General features: G+C 42.4%; 1 protein-coding gene across 10 annotated transcripts in view; it reads left to right on the forward strand.

The window, feature by feature from the left end:
* The window catches only part of SPOP (speckle type BTB/POZ protein), a 70,391-nt gene that overhangs the window by 28,888 nt on the left and 20,262 nt on the right, over window positions 1-21,241 (forward strand). For all 10 annotated transcript variants that reach the window (XM_033918380.1, XM_033918385.1, XM_033918383.1 and 7 more), the window contains one exon: window positions 16,662-16,813. In XM_033918380.1, the coding sequence (XP_033774271.1) occupies window positions 16,662-16,813 (152 nt within the window). The remainder of the gene's footprint in view (window positions 1-16,661; window positions 16,814-21,241) is intronic.

Consider the following 21,241-nt stretch of genomic DNA (forward strand, 5'->3'; position numbering starts at 1 on the left):
ACAAAATTTATTCTCCTAAGTTGCCAACACTCCCACCATCCCTTTCTGGTTAGCTTGGAGGTCACCCACATGTGAGAATAGCCTGCCTAGCTTGGAGGTCACCCACATGTGAGAATAGCCTGCCTGCTTGTCCTGGGATAAAGCACAGTTACTTACCGTAACAGGTGTTATCCAGGGACAGTAGGCAGCTATTCTCACAACCCACCCACCTCCCCTGGTTGGCTGCTCTGCTAGCTATCTGAACTGAGGAGACATGCCCTGTGCTGGGCGGGAAGGCATTCGCGCATGCGCGGTGCGGGCGACTCGAAACTTCTGAGTTTCTTCAAGCAAGTCTGCTTGTGAGGCGTCCGCATCGGGGCTCCGTCGGATGATGTCACCCACATGTGAGAATAGCTGCCTGCTGTCCCTGGATAACACCTGTTATGGTAAGTAACTCAGCTTTACATGTAATCTACAGTCTGTAATATTTGTGCTTTGTTTTTATTTTACTTATATATAATAAAGTGTCTTGTGGCTATGTGTCCTATAATATCATATACTTATCTTGTTAGATCAGGGATTCTCAGCCCAGTCCTTGGGACATATGCAAGAGATAAATTTGCATGTTCTACCTCCTTGCTATGCAAAACTATTTTGTGCATGTCCATTGTGGATATCCTGAGAACCTGACTGGCTAGGTATGTCCCAAGGGCTGGGTTGAGAACTCCTGTGCTGTATCATGCCATATTCCAGACAAATGGGTTGTGCTCCCTAACCAGCAGGTGCAGGTACAGAAAGCTGACAATTCAATGATGATATCGCTGTGTTGATTGTGGTCCTAGAACAAGCAGGCAACATATTCTCACATGTGAGTGACGTAATCAAGTGAAAAGAGCTCCATCACTTTAAGTTTTGTGAAGCTTTGAGACTGCCCACACCGCGCAAGTGCCTTCCCACTTGCTGGCAGCTCGCGGTTCCTCAGTTCGTTTTTTTTCTGTGGAGTGAAGAAGTTGTATTTTTTTGGACACCATCCAAAATCACATTGCCTTCCTGTCATCATTTCTTTTGCTTTGGCTTTCATCGTTTTTCTTGATCTCTAACAATTTTTGTTTGTTTGTTTACAGAAGAAAAATTTTTCCTTTTTGTTCCTCAGTCATGCCTTCAGGCCCCATTTTTTCCCACTTTGCTTGTTGCGTACTTGGTGTCAACCATTCAGTCCTTTGACTTTGCTGCTGAGATTTCTCCATCCATGTCTAAACCTTTGAGCAGTTTTAAAGTGCTTCGGTGCCAGCACAGTTGGTGCATATAGCGTTTGGGGCCTGAGCATTGGGTAGACACTTGTGCTTGGTGTTCTACACTGCAGAAACGTAAGTTAAAGGCTCGTCGTATACAGCAAGAAAAGCTGTTTGGATCGGTCAAGGACTCCAGTGATAAATTGGGCCATCGGTACCAGTATCATCACCACCATTGTCATCGGATGGTGTTCCTCCATCAGGTAAACTTGCTAAGAAGCCATCCTCTTCCCAGCAAGTATGGCAGACCTCTACTCTACCCTCAATGCAGGCCAAGTGTTGACTCCATCAATTGCCTTCTGTGCAGGCTGTGTCTCCTACAAGGCATGTATCCTCATTGAGGTTACCTACTCCTTGACATCCTGCAGTACCGATGGTACCGACTGTTGAGCTAAGGGTACAGTTGCAAGTCTTCTGAGAACAACTGAAGGAGTTCTTCCAGAGGGAGCTCAGTGACCTCTTTAAGTTACATATGGCACATGTGCTTATATCGACTCCCTAGATCATTTATGAATATATTAAATAGCAGCGGCCCGAGCACTGAGCAAAATGAGAGGTCAAATGCTGGGTCAGTAATAATTATGATATTGCAATTTAGTACAGCAGTGAATGTTGGGGGCAAAATGTACCTGGGGTGAAAACTTCTGGATGCCCCTTTTCAGGGATTTACCACAGAGTTTGTGAATCTTTTGTGGAAAGCTGCTAGTTTGGATACCAATTTTCATAGTTTAATGGCTAGTTCCATGTCTTATTTACATTTTAGGAGACTACCAAAAGCATGTAAAATTTTGGAAGATTGCTTTCTGTACTTTCACTGTGGTGTTCAGTCCTCTTAATCTGCTAACCACATAAAACTGAAAGGTGTTGCAGTATACAGACTTTTTTGTTTGTTTTTTTGATGGGCCTGGGAAGTGCTGTGCAGCCTGTAGTCACACCAGTATCGGACCAGTGCTACAGACAAGGAGACACCAGAAGAGCCCCATAGGTGGAGATTCAGATGGTGTTTCAGATGGGTGGGAAAGCATCTACAGGCTCTCTACACGGCCCATGTAGTAGGAGTACAGAGCATTCAGGCAGACTTTCTCAGCCAGTAGTCTCTGGACCCAGGGGAATGGTCTCTGTCCCCAGGAGCATTTAATATCATTGTGCAGCACTAGGAAAAACTGGAGTTGGATTTAATGGCTTCAGTGAAAAACACAAAGGTAAACTGCTTTTACAGTCAAAGAACCAAACCAGGAAGCACAGGGCTGGATACATTGATGCAACCCTGGCCGACAAGTCTTCTCTAAGGGTTTCTCTCATGACCTATGGTGGGCTGGATCATAAGCAGAATCACTCAGGTCTGGTGATACTGGTAGCTCCAGATTGGTCCCGACTGCCTTGGTATGAGTATTTAATACAGCTACAATGAGACAGATGTCTCAAACGGCCAGTCTATCTGGGGATCCTCAGTCAGGGTTCAGTTCCCATGGAGAATCCGGAGCACTTTGGTCTTATGACATGGCTCTTGAGCTCTCGGAGCTAACCCATAAGGGTTATTCAGAGGTAGTCATCTCAACTCTCTTCTTCGAGCAAAGAAGCCTTCAACATTTGTGGCATACACTAAGGTTTGGAAGGCTTTCCAGATCTGTGCGCCAGGAACACAGCCTTTCGAAGCACTAAGAACATAAAAATTGCCGCTGCTGGGTCAGACCAGTGGTCCATAATGCCCAGCAGTCCACTCATTCGGTGGCCCTCTGGTCAAAGACCAGCACCCTAACTGAGACTAGCCCTACCAGAGCATGTTCTTGTTCAGCAGAAACTTGTCTAACTTTGTTTTGAATCCCTGGAGGGTGTTTTCCCCTATAACAGACTCCGGAAGAGTGTTCCAGTTTTCAACCACTCTCTGGGTGAAGAACTACTTCCTTACGTTTGTACGGAATCTATCCCCTTTCAGCTTTAGAGAGTGCCCTCTCGTTCTTCCTACCTTGGAGAGGGTGAACAACCTGTCCTTATCTACTAAGTCTTATCCCCTTCAGTACCTTGAATGTTTCGATCATGTCCCCTCTCAATCTCCTCTGTTCAAGGGAGAAGAGGCCCAGTTTCTCTAATCTTTCGATGTACGGCAGCTCCTCCAACCCCTTAACCATCTTAATTGCTCTTCTCTGGACCCTTTCGAGTAGTACCGTGTCCTTCTTTATGTACGGTGACCAGTGCTGTACGCAGTACTCCAGGTGAGGACATACCATGGCCTGGTACAGCGGCATGATAACCTTCTCCGATCTGTTCATGATCCCCTTCTTTATCATTCCTAGCATTCTGTTTGCCCTTTTCGCCACTGCCTCTAATCCTGCCATTTCGTAACCGGACTAGAGAAAGGTCTAATTGTGTCATCTCTTAAAGTCCAGGTGGCTGGCCTCTTCTGCTCCCAACTCGAGGAGGAAAGCTGTCACTGGCTTCTCATCCAGACATCAACTGGTTCTTCAAGGAGGTGCTCAGATTGCATTGTCCATTGCGCCAGCCTTTCCCACCATGGATCTTAATGTTGTCTTGAAGGGCCTTTCTAAGCCTCCATATGAGCCTTTGCAAGAACATAACATAGCATAAAAATCTATTTCTATACCACAGTACTGTGAAGTTCTATGCGATTTACAAAGAAAAATAGTTACAATTTAGATGAAGTACTTTAGTTACCTAGATATCTGGTGAACAAATATGTTTTCAACTGACTCCTAAATAATTGGTAACTACTAGAAGTTGCAATTAAAAGATTTAAATCCTTATCACAAGATGCTCCTTGATAAGATAGAAGATAATGATGGTGTATTTTAAATTTACACCCTTTGACAGATGGAAAATGAATAATGCATGTGACTGTCTAAAATAGTTGACATTGGCAAGTGTGAACTGGTCCACAAGATAATTAGGTGTAAGACCAAACAGAGTTTTATAACAAATGAAGCCAAAATTGAACTGCACCCAAGCTTCCATCGGCAGCCAGTGCAATTCATGAAAAAAGGGAGTGATATGACTGAATTTTTTAAAATTGAAAACAAGTCTGACCGCTGCGTTTTGAATAATACGTAATCTATGCGGATTTTTCTGTGTGCCTGCCAGATAAACAATGTTACAATAATCCCAACTGACTCAAAACCAAAGATTGCACCAACAATCTAAACGATGATCAAAATATGCTCTAATAGTACCTATCTTCCACAAAGTATGGAAACCCTTCAGTACCAGAGCATCTACCTGGTTCTTAATGGTTAGGTTCTGGTCCAGAATTACACCTAAGATCTTAATAGTCTGGTGGATTGGATAGACTTTTATATTTATGGTCAATGATGATTCAGTGCAATTTTGCTGAGGAGATGCGTAGAAGAATTTTGAATTTAAATTGTTTTCTCTGGGTTAAATTGCAGTCATCCATTGTTCAATTAGCCTAAACACTTCATTGACTATACAGTCAAACCTTGGATAGCGAGTAATGTGGTTTGCGAGTGTTTTGTAAGACGAGCAAAACATTTTATTAAATTTTAACTTGATAAACGAGCATTGTCTTTCAGTACGAGCACATATTGCGCATCATGTCATCAGAATCCACAGTTGAAACGCACACATCTTACGCTGAGCGTGGCTGAATGTAATAGAAGTGTCACACCCAATTTACCCATAGCTCAAGTGCTCATAGCATACAGTATTTTGTATTAAAGTTTTTTGATTATGGAACGAATCTTTTGAGTTTCCATTATTTCCTATGGGGAAATTCGCTTTGCTATACGAATGCTTTGGATTAAGAGCATGCTTCCAGAACAAATTATGCTCACAAACCAAGGTTTTATGCTATGACTTATATGAGACAACTAGGAGTGGGGATCATAATAGTTATATCAGCATAGCTAAATAGCTTAAACACTAAATGCGACAATCTGTTTCCCAGTGAACCCAAATAAACATTAAAAAATAAAGGAGATAATGGTGATCCCTGGCAAACACCACATGGGTTACTATTAACTACTTGAAAGTTAATGTGAACCTGATAAGTTCATGATGTAAGAGACCCAAAACCACTCAAGAACTTTATCGCAAATGTCAATGGCATCCTAACACTAATTTTTTATGATCTTTTAGATCAAAAGCACCTTTCATACCAAGCTGCCTTTCTTGGGTTTAACAAGTGGATGATTCCCTAGTTGAATCAAGTGTCCAGCTAGCACCGGAGTTCTTGAGCATAAAGATGGGCCTGGTTTTTTTGGCAGACACTTTATATGATCTGGTCAGGGCTTCAGCCAAGCAAATGTTAGTGGTTATGGTGCGGTGCTTCATGTGGCTCTGACATCGAGTGGCTGATGCTGCCTCGGAGCAACACCTAATGAAGGTTCCTTTTAAGGGTTACCTATTGTTTGGGGAGGATTTGGAGAAACTGGTCAAAGACTTCAAGGATTTCTAAATCCCGAAGGTTCCTTTTAAGAGTAAGCTATTGTTTGGGAAGGAATTGGAGAAACTGGTCAAGGACTTCAGGAATTTCTAAATCCCAGAGAGAGGACAGGTCTAAGCCTTCCCTTAAACCCTCCCAGGCATGTCTTCGCTTCAGAGATAATAAACACTAGAGGCAGGGGAAGGCACCATTTGCTCAGAAGTCTAGATTGTTTCAGAGGCAGTCCTTTTGTGTCAACAAATGATCCGCTGCCCAGGTCCCCCAGACCTATGGCTTCTCAACCTTCCCACTTATGGGGTCTCAGCTCACTCTGCCATAAGCTTTGGGAGACAGCTGTCCCATTTTTTTGTGGAGTGGGTCAAAATTATGTTGGACCAGTGGGTTTTGGACATTATTCAAGAAGGCTACAAATTAGAATTCTCCTCCTCTTGTGGCACATGGGGACTCCAAGAAAAAATCTGCAACATCTTCCAAAAGAATAGAAATGACTTTCTTTGTAGTCCCTGGTGGACCTGGGGGCTGTAAACGCCCGTACCTTTTCCAGAGCACAGGCAGGGACAGTATTCCGTTTACTTTATCATGCTGAAGAAAGGAGAATCTTTTCCTATGTTTCCTCTGAGGACTGACTAGATGTGAGCAAAACCTTTTCTGTGTGAGCAGAGGACATACATATTTGACATGAGTGACAAAATTTCCATTATGTTGCCTTATGATCACACATATTATCTAACATATACCGTGTTTCCCTGAAAATGAACCCTAGCGTGATTTTCAGGGTAGGTCTTAATACAATCCCTACCCCCCAAAATAAGCCCTAGCTGCCGGCAGCAACAGCAGAAGCACTTCTCCCCCAACCCATCTCTCCCATCCAAACCGCGAGACCAAAATAAATACCTTATAACAAACCGGCAGTGTCGGCAGCAGTCTAGGCAGAGGAATGCCCGGAAGATAGAAGATCGCGAAGCAGCCTGTCTAGATTACTGCCGATGCTGCCGATTTGTTTTAAGGTATTTATTTCAGTCTCACGGTTTGGAGGGGGGGTGGATAGAAAGATGCTACATGGAGGGATGGGAGGAAAGGAGGGATAGAAGTTGCAAGAGTTCTGCTGCAAGGGATGGGAGGAAGGGAGGGATAGAAGCTGTAAGGGTTCTGCTGCACAAGGGATGGGAGGGAGGAATAGAAAGATATTGCACAAGGGGATGGATGATAGGGGAGGAAAGATACACATGTTGGGGAGAGAAAGGAAATAGGAAGAATTGGGGTGGAGGAGAGGAAGGGAGAGATGATTATTATACATGAAAAAAATAAGATATCCCCGAAAATAAGACCTATTGTCTATTTTGGGCCCAAAATTAATATGACAGTCTTATTTTCCAGGTAACACAGTATTTAAGTTTCAAGTTTATTTAAAAATATTTTATACCGCTTAATCAGACTTCTAGGCAGTGTACATCAATAAAATGGTATTATGTAAGGTACATGTAAAATAAAACATCTTAATTAGTAAGTGTGAACGTCTTGGGGTGAGTTAGTACAACAAACAAGTAAACAGGATGAACTCTAACAAAAGAAAGAGGGATAGAACTGCAATATTGAGAGAAAAAGAACATAAAAGGGACAAACGAGGTAGGGAGAAGACGTGGTAGGGAGACATCGTATTGTCCTTATAAGAACAATTATAGTACTGTGTAGAAGAATTAACTGAATTAATATAACAGAGTGTTTATAAAAATGTTATTTCTACTCACAATTTCTTTGGGCTTCAGGAGAATTGAGTATGGGTGTGTGTGCAGAAGGAAGAGGGGTGACAGGTTAATGCTGGGATGCTAAGCCTGTGGGAGAGATTGAAGAAGCAAGAACTAGGAGGGTTGTGTTTTCTGATATAGGGCTCCTTTTACAAAGGTGTGCTAGCGGTTTTAGCGCACATTAACCGCTACCGCCTCCTTTTAAGCAGGTGCTAATTTTTCGGCTAGCACACACTAATCTTGTGCTTGCACTAAAAACTTTATTGTACCTTTGTAAAAGAAGCCCATAGTCTTACTACAGTCCTAAGGAAATTCTGCACAAGTCAACATTTAGCAATTATTGGTAGTAATTAAGAACATAAGAAATGCCATACTGGGACAGACCGAAGGTCCATCAAGCCCAGTATCCTGTTTATCTAGATTGTATTTTAAATTAATCACTGTTTTTGCATGATGCCTATGCTTTGTCATTTTGACAAACAAAACATGCAGATCATTTGCAAAAAACGTTTTTGCACAGAAATTAGACTTTTTGTGTGCTTGCAGAATTCCCCAGGATGTTATCTTTACCACAGTGTCATAAACCGCAGCTCCTTCTAGAATCCTACTAACAGAGTAAATCCAACTACTCAGTGTCACTTCTTCAGTTCCAGGGGCTGAGAACAGCTGGCCCTGCAGGAATTCCAGCCAACCAATAGAGAGACGTGGGCCAGAAATCAAACCCAGGTTTTCTGAGTCACTGAGCTATCCTTTGCAGCAGACCATTTGATCAACAAAGAGCAAGAACTAGGGAAGGCACTTATGAAGATGTAAACTAATCCTAATAAAGCAGCATATCCTTGTTTGTTCATCAGTCTTTCAAAATGTAGTACAATACAATAAATCTCGACAGCAAGCTGAATTACACCATACAGCTAATAGAGCACTTTTTGGAACAACAGGTGAACAGCAGCAATCAATCAAGTTAAGCTACATGCATTTACATCACTTTCATGAAAAACACTTTGAACAAATCAGCAAGGGATGGTTGGAGAGTATGGCAGAATTGGCACTCTGGGAGCTCTGATGGAACACAACAATAAGAAGCATAAAAGCTTCATGCTAGGCTTTATGGAAAAGATGCTTGCAATTATTCAAGTATGTTTTATAAGTTGTTTACTGTTTAGGATAAACGTTTTTTTAAATAAATGTACACTTAGAAGCGAGTCACGGAGATGGGTTTGGGGGAGGTGGGGGTGCAATGTGATGATAAGGCGTGTCACTCCTCCAAAGAGATGAAGAGACAGATGCGACGGCATGGAGTCAATGAGAAATCATGAGGTTCCAGTGCCAGCCTGCTCCCTACTTCCTTAGGTGTGCTGCTGCTGGTGTCCAAGCTAAGCATGCCACCACTGCTTGTTGGGATGCTGTCCTCTGCTCCCTCTGACATCAATTCCTGTCTCGGAGCAGGAGACCAGCATAGCCAACAGCGTGCCAGAGCAGAGTGCCCCACGCATGAGTGACCATTTGAAATCTATGAGCAATGCTCACAAAAAGTATGTGCGATCGCTCAGTCATTTACGTTAGAGGGAGCATAGGTCCTTTCACCCAGTCCTCGAACTCGAGAGTCAACAAGTCTCTCAAGGTACAGCATTTTCGGATGGAAACCATCCATTCAGTCATCAGTGTGGTCCATCCAGGAGAGTTCCTGATGGTGTTAGACTCAAGGAGGCATATTTTGTATATTCTGATTTGGCCTTCCTATTAGTGGTTTCTCTGCTTTGCAGTACTGAGAAGGCATTTTCCTTTTCAGGTTCTGCTGGTTGGCCTTGCCACAGCCCCACAGTCTTTCTCCAAGGTCAAGGTATTGGTAGCGGCCTTTCTCAGGTAGGAGGGCATTCTAAGTCCATTCTTATCTGGACAACAGTGTGTCCTCGGATTAGGAGAGTCATCAGGCCACGCCTCAGGTGATTACTATTCTTAAGGCATTAGGTTGGATCGTCAGTTTTTTCCAAGAGTCCTCTCTGCCTTACTCAGGCCCTGGGATACTTGGGAGTCTGCTTTGACACAGCCCAGGGCAGTGTTTCTACCAGATCAGAGACCGGGCGAGCTACAGTCTCGGATTCGTCTGTTGCTGCAGTCTCCCCAGTATCAAGCATGTAATTATGCTCAGATTTTGGGATCAATGGTGACAACCTTGGACTAAGTGCACAGTCCTCAATGGAGACTGCCACCAGAACTTTAAAGTTTATTCAAACAATATAAATTGTGGCTGCTTCGGGAGCGATTCTGCGGTACATTTGAAAGCCGATTGAGAACTCGAGTACCGGAGCATCGCTTCTGAAGAAGCCACAATTTAGGTGTTGAAACTGAGGCCCCATAGGGCTTTAAACATTTGATGCTGGCGTTTTCACCAAGTTAAGTGCTACTTAATCAAATTAAGATTGCACTGCTCATTTATATTATTTGAATCGGCTTTAAAGTTTTGGTGGCAGCACGAGAGTTTTTGGTCTATGATCGAGACATGACCTACTACTCTTATCCCTCTACAGTAGTGCAGTAGTTTTAAAAGGTCTCTGAGGTCTTTTCTCTCGTCAATAATATGCTCTTTAAGGGTGTTTGGTGGTATATTCTGGTACTGATGTACATCCTTAGTTGCTTATTTTTTGGTGGATTGTTAACTTTTCAGTGGCCCCTCATATATGAAACTGACTTCTCTCATGTAATAGTTCTCTAAAGTAAAATGAGAAACTAATTATGTCTGGAAAGTGACCTGACTATGGAAATCAGTTTACTGAAACTAAGATTCAGAATGCATATTTCATCCAAAAAGCCCATTAAAAGTATACATGTGTGCCTATATTTTGCCATGTTTTAAGACAGTCCACACTTTCAGTTTAAGTGTCTATGGTTGTATTCCTTGCATGTGTTGACAGTTTCTGCTTTTATGTCATTTCTGTGTGCTATTTTTATTTTTTCTGTAGTATGTGCATAGATAGAATCATTGGGACTTTTTTTAAAATTAAAAAACAAAACAAAACACACAACTACTTTACAAAAGTGGAGAACTTGCCCATAGTGGCCAATCGGATATCTTGCTTCATTATTCCAAAGAAAATGAGATTGGATTGACCACTGTGGGCAATGTTTTTTTTTTTTTTTTGTGTTGAACTTTTTTTTTTTTTTTTAATTTTAATAGGCTCTAAGTCTTATTGTTCATTTTTTTGCTCAGTTTGTAAGAGCAAGGGGCCAAACAGTTTTTAAGAGTGGAATAGAATAGCATGCCACCCAGGGAGAGTGGTCCTCGTAGCACCAGATTGGCCACACAGGCCGTGGTATGCAGACCTAGTGTGTCTTCACATGGACAAAGTCTCAGACTACAGGTGGAGCCCGATCTATCTCGCAATCTAATGGTCATAGAAGATCCATATCGATTTGATCTTAAGGCATGGCTCTTGAGAACATGGCATTAGAGCTCAAAGGATACTCAGAAGTAGTCATTGCTACTCTCTTCAGAGCCAATAAGCCTATGACGGTCTCCGCTTACGCTAAAGCATAGGAGACATTTCAATACTGGTGCATGAATGAGCAGTTTAGTGCTCCAATCGCTAGCTTTCCTCCAAGCAGGTCTTAACAAAGGCCTTGCAGTGGCATCACTCAGGGTCCAAGTGGCAAGCTTCTCATGCTTCAGTGCCTGTGGATGCAAAGCTGTCCTAGCTTCTCATCCAAATATAGCCAGATTCCTAAAGGGAGCACTAAGGTTTAGACCACCGGTAAAACAACCATTTCTGTCTTGGAACCTTAACAAGGTTTTGCATGGCCTCACTCAGGCTCCATATGAGCCTATTCAAGAAGCATCCATGTTGGATCTTACCGTCAAGACTGTGTTTGTTTTCCCTCATGGCAATTACATCAGCGAGACGAGACTTAGCTGCAGGCTCTGTTGTACAGGGAGCCCTTCCTTAAGATCATGGAGGCAGGAGTTTCCTATCATCCTTTTTGTTGAATGTCATTTTGACGTTTCATATCAAGAGATAAAATTACCAGCATTCCAGATCACAGTCCAAGAAGGGCTGGATTCTGAGAAAGCTAGTTGTGAGAAGAGTCTTATGTTATCTAGAGGTCACTAATAAGTTCTGACTGTTGGACCAGCTACTTGTGCTCACAAGTCAGACTAGACACGGTAGACCTGCGTATAAGGCGAGCATTTCAAGATGGATATGAATGGCCATCTTGTCAGCATATATTGCCTTTGGCAAGCAATCGCCAGTCTCCTTGAAAGCACATTCCACAAGAAGCATAGCCTCTTTGTGGGCAGAAGCTTGTGCAATTTTGCCCAGGGAGATTTGTAGGGCAGCAACTTGTTCCACTCTGTATACGTTCTCCAAGTTCTAGAGAGTAAATGTGGCAGCACTGGAAGACACTATCTTTGAGTTCTCAGTGTTTTGAGCAGATGCAGTGGTCCCGTCCTAGATTTCTGAGACTGCTTTTGTATATCCCTACTATCCAGAATGGCACATCTATTGCACTAGACAGAGATTAGGTTCTTAATATCTTTTCTAGTAGATAGGCGTGTCATTCTTGAATCCCACCCTGTTATTTACTCCAACTGCCTGCTATCTCAACCAGGAAGTTCGAGTCAAAACTGAGATTTTGATGTCCGTCAGATCTCAAGGGTATTACTTTTATCACATTGGGGGAATGTTTGAGCTCCATAAATGTTTCTGATAGATATAGTTATTTCGATGTTTCGATTGTTCATTTAAAATGTTTAAAAGACCAAAACAAAAAGAAAAACTGCAGGTATGATGTACAAGGTATAAAAGTCTTGTCTTTATTGGAAGAAATAAGAACATAAGAATAGCCTTACTGGGTCAGACCAATGGTCGATCGAGCCCAGTAGCCCGTTCTCACAGTGGCCAATCCAGATTACTAGTACCTGGCCAAAACCCAAGGTGTAGCATTATTCCATGCTCCCAATCCAGGGCAAGCAATGGCTTTCCCCGTGTCTTTCTCAATAACAGACTATGGACTTTTCCTCCATGAATTTGTCCAAACCTTTCTTAAAACCAGCTACTCTATCTGCTCTTACCACATTCTATGGCAACGTGTTCCAGAGCTTAACTAATCTCTGAGTGGAAAAAAATTTCCTCCAATTTGTTTTAAAAGTATTTCCCTGTAACTTCATCGAGTGTCCCCTAGTTTTTGTAATTTTTGAAGGAGTGAAAAATCGATCCACTTGTACCCATTTTACTCCACTCATGATTTTGTAGACTTCAATCATATTTCCCATCAGCCGTCTCTTTTCCAAGCTGAAGAGCTCTAACTATTTTAGTCTTTTCTCATACGAGAGGAGTTCCACCCCTTTTACCATCTTGGTCGCTCTTCTTTGAACCTTTTCTATATCTTTCTTGAGATAAGAAAACCAGAATTGAACGCAGTACTACAGATGAAGTTGTACCGTGGAACGATACAGGGGCATTATAACATTCTTAGTCTTGTTAACCATCACTTTTTAAATAATTCCTAGCATCCTATTTGCTTTTTTGGCTGCTGCCGCTCATTGGGCGGAAGATTTCATCGCATTGTCTACGATGGTACCCAGATCCTTTTCTTGGGCACTAATCCCCAAGGTGGCCCTAGCATCCGGTAACTGTGATTCAAGTTATTCTTCCCAATGTGTATCACTTTGCATTTCTCCACATTAAATTTCATCTGCCATTTGGACGCCCAGTCTTGCAATTTCTTAACGTCCGCATGCAGTTTTCACAATCCGCATACGATTTTTTTTGGGGGGTTAATATAATTTTTATTAAATAGGCAACTAGAGAAACAGGCATGACACAATGAACATACATGCAAACAGAAGTAATAGTACAAAACTTACAATAGCTGCCAACAACAGCACATACTGTACCAGCAATACAAAAACAGACGAGGAGGAGCCCAACAACAACCACCGGTTATGTGCCGAAAAATGGAACCTGGGCAGCGCCAAAAGAGTGTGGGCTTAGGCAACAGAGCAGACTCGCTATGCAGAAGAGAAAAAGAGAGACCACATGCGTTTTAACAACAGTTTAGTGTCATCTGCAAATTTAATCGCCTCGCTCGTCGTTCCAATTTCCAGATCATTTATAAATAAGTTAAATAGCATCGGTCCCGGTACAGACCCCTGTGGCACTCCGTTTACTCTCCTGCATTGAGAAAAATGACCATTTAACCTTACCCTCTGTTTTCTATCCAATAACCCATTCCTAATCCACAACTGAACTTTGCCACCTATCCCATGACACTTTAATTTTCTCAGGAGTTTCTCGTGAGGAACTTTATCAAAAACTTTCTGAAAATCTAGATACACTATATCAACCGGCTCACCTTTATCCACATGTTTATTCACACCTTCAAAGAAGTCAAGGAAATTTGTGAGGCAAGATCTCCCTTGGCTGAACCTATGCTGACTCCGTCTCATTAAATCATGTTTGTCTTTGTGTTCCACAATTTTATTTTTTATAATCGTTTCTACCATTTTGCCCTGCACCCAAGTGAGGCTTACCGGTCTGTAATTTTCCGAATCTCCCCTGGAGCCCTTTTTAAAAATCGGTTGTGAGGCTGCAACTCATCAGATGTGCAAGTCTGGTGAGTTGCAGCCGCATAGAAGTATTACGTCATGTGTTCTTTCGAGGATTAAAGGTTTTTAAATAAGGTTCTTTATTCTTATGTACCATTACGTCCCGGACCCCTGAGGAAGGAGTGTTTTCCGAAACATGGACCATGTTGAGTCCTGTGTATTTATACAAGAAGACCATTTTTTTCTGGAATGCTTCAGTGTATTTCTTCCAATAAAGACTAGACTTTTATACCTTGTACATCGTACCTGCAGTTTTTCTTTTTGTTTTGGTCTTTTGACTTTTTCACTGCAGACCTGTTGGATTGTTTTGTTTCATTTAAAATGTTTAACATTTATTATACTTTCAGAGCATAACAAATTTGTAGTTTGGGGAGTCTCCCCGTACCTCTCTATATGTATTTCTATATAGGACTATCGCCTGCTTTGGTACAAACTGAAGGGAGCAGCACAGCCCTCTGGAGGAAGAAGAGTTGAAAACCTAGAATGGATTCCTTCTGCGCGGCTCACGAGCATGGGGAGAATACCCTAGTGTCCAGAATGGCACACCTTTCTACTAGATTTTTAGCTGCCAAATTTCAGACCGTTCTTCAAGCTTCACTAGGTCTTTCTTCATGTTACTTATGCCATCCGGGATGTCTACTCTATTGCAGATTTTTGTATCAACCGTAAAGAGGCAAATCTTACCTGACAGCCCTTCAGCAATATTGCTTATAAAAAGAACAGAACCTTGAGGCACACCGTTGGTGACACCCCTTTCCTCAGAGCCATCTCCATTGACCACTACCATCTGTTGTCCTCCACTCAACCAGTGTCTGACCCAGCCAATCACTTTGGGGCCTATCCCGAGGGCACTCAGTTTATTTATTAGACATCTGTGTGTCACACTGTCAAAGACTTTGCTAAATTCTAAATGTATCACATCTAGTGTATTACCTTTTATCTAATTCTCTGGTCACACTGTCAAAGAAATTGATCAGATTTGTCTGACAAGACCTACCTCTAGTTGCCTCCAGTCCTGTAATCCACCGGATTCTAGAAACTTCACCATTCTCTGTTTTAAAAGTGTTCCCATTAATTTGCTTACCACAGAAGTCAGACTTACTGGCCTGTAATTCCCTACTTCTTCCTTACCTCTAATAGGGTGCATAGGAAGAGGTACGGCCAGTAGGAAAAAGGAGGTATTGGTGCCCCTGTATAAGACTTTGATGAGACCTCATTTAGAATATTGTGTACAGTTCTGGAGGCCGTACCTTCCAAAAGATATAAAGGATGGAGTCGGTCCAGAGGATGGCTACTAAAATGGTATGTGGTTTTCATCATAAGGCGTATGGGGACAGACTTAAAGATCTTTGGAGGAAAGGCGGGAGAGGGGAGATATGATAGAGATATTTAAATACCTACGTAATGTAAATGCGCATGAGTCGAGTCTCTTTCATTTGAAAGGAAACTCAGCAATGAGAGGGCATAGGATAAAGTTAAGAGGTGATAGGCTCCGGAGTAATCTAAGGAAATACTTTTTTACAGAAAGGGTGGTAGATTTGTGGAACAGTATCTCGGAAGAGGTGGTAGAGATGGAGACTGTCTCTGAATTCAAGAAAGCGTGGGATAGGCAAATAGGATCTCTCGGAGAGAGAAAGAGATGATGTGTACTGCAGGTGGGCAGACTGGATGGACCATTTTGATCTGCCATCATTTCTGTGTAGAAAAGATATATTAGCAAAGTAAGAACCTACCATATATACTCAAATATAAACAGATTTTTGAATCAAAAAGGCCCCAAAATGGAGGTCTCTGTATATATTCAGACCAGCACCAACCCAGCCCCCTCCCATAACTTTGTAGGCCTCCACCAGGCCTGCCGTAAGACCTGGCGGTCCAGTGGTGGGCTAGGGCAGGAAGGATCTCTTCTGCCTCCTATCCCGGCTGATTCTTAACAACTCTGACCTCCCTCCCACCTCCCAAATTAGAAAAAGCATACCTTTTAATATCCCTGATGGTCCAGTGGTAAACCAGGGTAGGAGCGATCTTCCTACTCTCCTGCCCCATGCAGAGCCGCTGTCTGGTTGCCACGAGTTCTCGTGGCAACCTCGGAGTTCTCCCCATGCTCAGAGCCGTGCAAAAGAAATCCATTTCAGGTTTTCAATTCCTTCTGCTACCATTTTTTTTTGTTATCCAAATAGGAAGGGTATTACATGAAAAACATAACACAGTACTGCCATAATTTTCAGTAAATCACTTAAACTGGTTGAAACTGAATCACTTGAGTGGTCTGCTATACAGTCGTGAAAAAATTAGGACACCTATGAAATATTCAGTTCTTTCTTAAGAAATATTCACGTATCGATGTCAAATCTATATCTGGGAAATAAATTTTCGTTGATTTACTCATGAAAGAAAAGATATCCAGCAAAACACAGGGGAAGGCATGAGCTAAATTCAGAGTTGAGTAGTATCACTGCTTTATGAGCTCTCTTAGACAGAAAAAAATTCTTAATTTTGGATAATTGAAGCTCTGATATCCTATTGGTAAGCTTTTTCTTTTTTCCCCCTCTTTAAATTCTTGTAGAATGGCAATGGGAGTAGACTGAAGATGTCATTAACTTGGCTTTACTTCTTGGCAGGTGTTTACGTGTGAATCCTAAGGGCCTGGATGAGGAGAGCAAAGATTACTTGTCACTCTACCTTTTACTGGTCAGCTGTCCCAAGAGTGAAGTCCGAGCAAAATTCAAATTCTCCATTTTGAATGCCAAAGGGGAAGAAACGAAGGCCATGGGTGCGTACTTTCTGAAATAAGGAATCGGTTATATTTTCCTGGGAGCTCAGCAACCTCACGCACTTGATTGGGAGATGAGAACCTTGCTTTATTGGCTATATGTGTGTAAGCATTTTGCCAATGTAGGCTAATGTCTGGTAGTTCTTGGTTCGTAGTGCGGGGTTAGCGCGTGCAGCAATGCAGTGCGTGCTAAAAACGCTAGTTTATCTTAGTAAAAGAGGGGGTACCGGTGTAATTTTGTATTTTGCATGTATATTTAGTTTGAGAACTTATTGTACTATGTTCCATCTTTAAGGGAAAGCAAAGCGATTTGCAAAACAATATAATCAAATAATTAAAAAGAGAAATAAGAAAAGAAAATATGGGTACAATATTTCAGAAGATGAAAAAACAACCAGACATTATTCAATCTATGCAAAACTGGTCAATCAAGAATCCCCAAATGTTTTTGTGAACAAATATGTCTTCAGTGCTGCTTTTAAAACATAATTGGTTATTTTCTGTCCATAATGAGTATGGAAGCTAATTCCACTCTATAGGTATATAACGAGAGAGCTGTATGATCTAGTTATATCTAGATGTTACTTTGATGGAGATGGAATGGCTATTTCATTTAAACATTGTAATCTAATAGGAAAATGTGTACAAGATGTAATAATAATAGTAATAACTTTATTTTTATATACTGCCATACCACAAACAGATCTAAGTGGTTTTGTGGTCTCTTATAAAATTCCAACTGTTATAAATGTGCTTGCTTTGACATGATATACTTTGCTGATAGGGCATGCATTTGCACAGATTTTAAAATACAGCAATCTACATATGTATAAGCAGTCCACGAGTTAGACACCTGACTTAAGAACGACTCATACTTAAGAACATGGTTGTGGCTTCATTTGATTTCACTGAGCAGTATTTCCAGTGGCATAGACTCCACTTCTCCTGCAGCAGATTCAGGAATGATGCATGGCCACATTAAGAACAGTGTGTGGTTATGCATTCTGTACCTTAGAGGGAACACTGGCACAGTTGGCCCTTTTGTGAGCTGGGAGCAAAGGTAAACAGCAACAAGTTCTGAGTTACATACAAATCCAACTTAAGAACAGCTTTGAAAACGTAACTCGTTCTTAAGCCGGGGACTTCCTGTACTTAAATTATAGGCATGGCCATTTATACTTGCTTCTGCAGGTGCAACTTTTTGCCATTTGTTAGTATTTTATAAATGTTCTTATGTTTTTATAAAATAGGTGCCTAAAACACATTAGGTGTCCCTTATAAAATTACCCTCCAGGATCTTGACTTTTATAATAGTGGGCACTTATGTGAAATGTCCAGAAAAACACCTATTTACAAAGACAAGGCACCTTCTATCATACCAAGCAGCCTTATGGGGCAAAGACTTGGAAAAACTAATTACACACTCAAACAATTATGGTGAATTTAGGAAACACCTAAAAACATACCTGTTCTCGAAATACCTAGGTAACGAATCAGGACAATAGCCCCCATCACAATCCCTCCCCAATTTAGATCTTGTAAACTGTTAACCTCTAATCTCTAATTATGAATGTTCCTCACAATTTATGGAATTTTTCTAATTCATCGTAAACCGCATGGAACTTCACGGTCCTGCAATATATAAACTGTTGTTATTATTTTTATTGTTGCTACTATCAAATATTCACCGCTACACTCTGTAATTCGATGTCTGTGCAATTTATCTTCATTGTAAACCGCCTAGAAGTCGCAAGATTGTTGGCGGTATATAAGAATAAAGTTATTATTATTATTATTATTATTAAGTTATTATTATTATTATTATTTTTATAAAACAGGAAAACAACCGGCTGGTTCTTAAGGTGTAGATATGTACATGTACTTATAATCCTATCCTAGAGCTTTACTCTAACTCAAAAAATTATCAGGCAGCTAAACCCTTTGAACCAGCAGCCAATAATTTCAAATTGGATTCTGAAATCCTTAAACAAGCTTTCTTTATAAACTTAAAACAAAGAAAGAAATAAACTCACAGTTCAGCTGTTCTCAGCCCAGTTCTTCTTTTACAGAATTCACACTACAACCAGCACATTCCTGAGATTGAACTGGCCAGGAGTGTATCCTATATCTGCCGTCATGTTTCTACGTTTCTATATACTTTATGGGGAAATAATATTGTACTCCAGCTTCTCTCACAAGCTGTATTAGGCTGGCAGATTCACAGGTGAAAACAGATTGGTTAACAATAGTTTTTTATGCTCTTTCTACAGCCACGTTCTATCTAACATGGAGACTTTGTTCACACACACACATGACTTTTGACTTTGACTTTTCTCAGTAGATACAGCATGTCATCTTTGCTGCTGGTGATGAATGTTGAAGTGGTAGGGGTAGCTATTTCCCTGGATGTTAAATAAGTCAAAATTCTGTCCTTGCCAGGGACTGGACACTTTGTTCATTTATGACAACGTACATTCTATCGCCTGGTAGACCTTTACTTATGGGTATTATATCTCACTGCTACCAGCAGGTGGAGCCTGAGATCAAACTTGTATATCAGCATAGCTTCCCCTCTACTAATCCAGTCTTCCTCAGTCTCAGGTAGCAGGTGGTAAGGCTAATTCGGCTCCCCCTCTTAGCACTATTGGAACTTTGTTTTTGGATTCCTGGTTCCCCTTTTGTGTCAGATAGAGCTTGGACAGGTCCTGTTTGGAGATTTGTCTGATCTCGAGGATGTTAAATCCAGCGGGTCTCATGCTGGGTCCCTCTCCCCCCCACCTTCCTCCACCTCCCCATATTTTTGTAGAGGTGCCTCAGCCGGCAGCCTGGCCCTCTGCTTGGTCAGCCCTCCAGCTTTGAGAGCCGTGGAATCTGCTCTGTAAAAAAAAAATCCTAAGGTGTGCCGGTCTAAAAGGCTAATTTCCCTTTAAAACTGTCTTTTTACTGTATTTTCTCATCTAACCGGCACTTTTTCTTACAGCTAGGGCGTTTTCAGAACAATGAGCACTTTTAAAAGGAAAAAATGCTCATTGTGCTCCAGACGCGAGGTACTCGCGGCCAGCCTGTGCAAGTGTTGTGCAGGCCAGATTAGTGGGGTAGCCTCGTCGGGAGCAGATGCCGGCGGCACCCCGCCGCATGTACCTTGCGAGTTGGCTTCGGATCACGGAGAAGCCCGGGCTTTCCTGACGCCCACATGAAGGGTTCCCTAGCCGCCGACGGTCAGTGAGAAAAGGATTCCCTTGCTGTCGGAACAGCTGGGGATTCCCATTTCGTGTCGGTCGGTTCCTCGGCCTCAGTGTCAGGAAAGTCCCAGGCTTTTCAGATATGGCAAGCCGCAGGAGCTCTGATTTTGGCGGTTTCAGGTCCATTTTCGTCAGGAACCTCCTTCATTTCAGTTACCTCAGGTGACCTTCCCCCTGTTCTGGAAATACAGGAGCAAAGTATGGCAGGGTCCCCTGCTGGGGCAGGGAGTCCCTTGTGGCCACCGGGGGCCTTTCCCCTGATTTTATGTTAGCACTTTGTAAAGCTTATGTGCTGGCGGCAGAAGGTTCCGGGGGTCTCGAAGAGGGGGGTTTGCCCTCGATGTCTTCCCTGGCGCAGCCCCAGACTGGCGGTTTTGCCCCCCCTCTACTCTTCTCTCAACCAAACGCCGAGGGACTCTTCGAATGAGGATTTTTACCTAGAGGAGCAAGATGTTATTGATGAGGACCTGGACCCTTTGGGGAGAATTCCAGGATCCTCTTGGGGGGGGGGGATCAGATTCCACCAGCGAAGGGTTTGAGCACCCCCCCAGCTGGTGAAGATGCGTCTGTGGTGCACATTTTTCAGCAGGAAGAGCTTCATGAGTTAATTCTTCAGGTCTCCTCGGTTTTACACTTTGAGGACACTGTAACAGAGCCCCCGCGTACGGTGGACCCCTTGCTTAAGGGGATCTGCTCTGCTTCCTGCTCTTTTCCTATGTATCAGGATATTCGGGATATTATGGTCGCTCAGTGGCAGGTGCCAGAAGCCCCTTTTCATTTTGCGCGCTCCATGGCCCGCCTATATCCCATTCCAGAAGGGGATAGGGACACTCTGAAGTCATCAGTAGTGGACGCGGTGGTCTCAGCCATCTCTAAGAGACATACCATGCCTGTTGAGGGTGGTGCGGCCTTGAAGGACCCGGAGAAGCGTAAGTTGGAGTACCTCCTTAAACAGAGTTTTGATGTGACAGCTCTGTTGGTCCAGGCGGCAATGTGTGGCGGGCTAGTGGCTCGGGCGTGTTTTTGTTGGGCCCAGCGTGTGCTTGCAAGTAAATCTGAGAATTGGGACTTTCTAAAGCAAGAAGTTGCTAAAATTGAATAGGGTTTTTCTTATCTGTCGGATGCCATGTATGACCTCTTGCGAGCTTCTGCCAAGTCTTTGGCCTTAGGAGTGGCAGCACACTGT

Source organism: Geotrypetes seraphini, chromosome 13 (assembly GCF_902459505.1).
Source record: "Geotrypetes seraphini chromosome 13, aGeoSer1.1, whole genome shotgun sequence".
Taxonomy (NCBI): domain Eukaryota; kingdom Metazoa; phylum Chordata; class Amphibia; order Gymnophiona; family Dermophiidae; genus Geotrypetes; species Geotrypetes seraphini.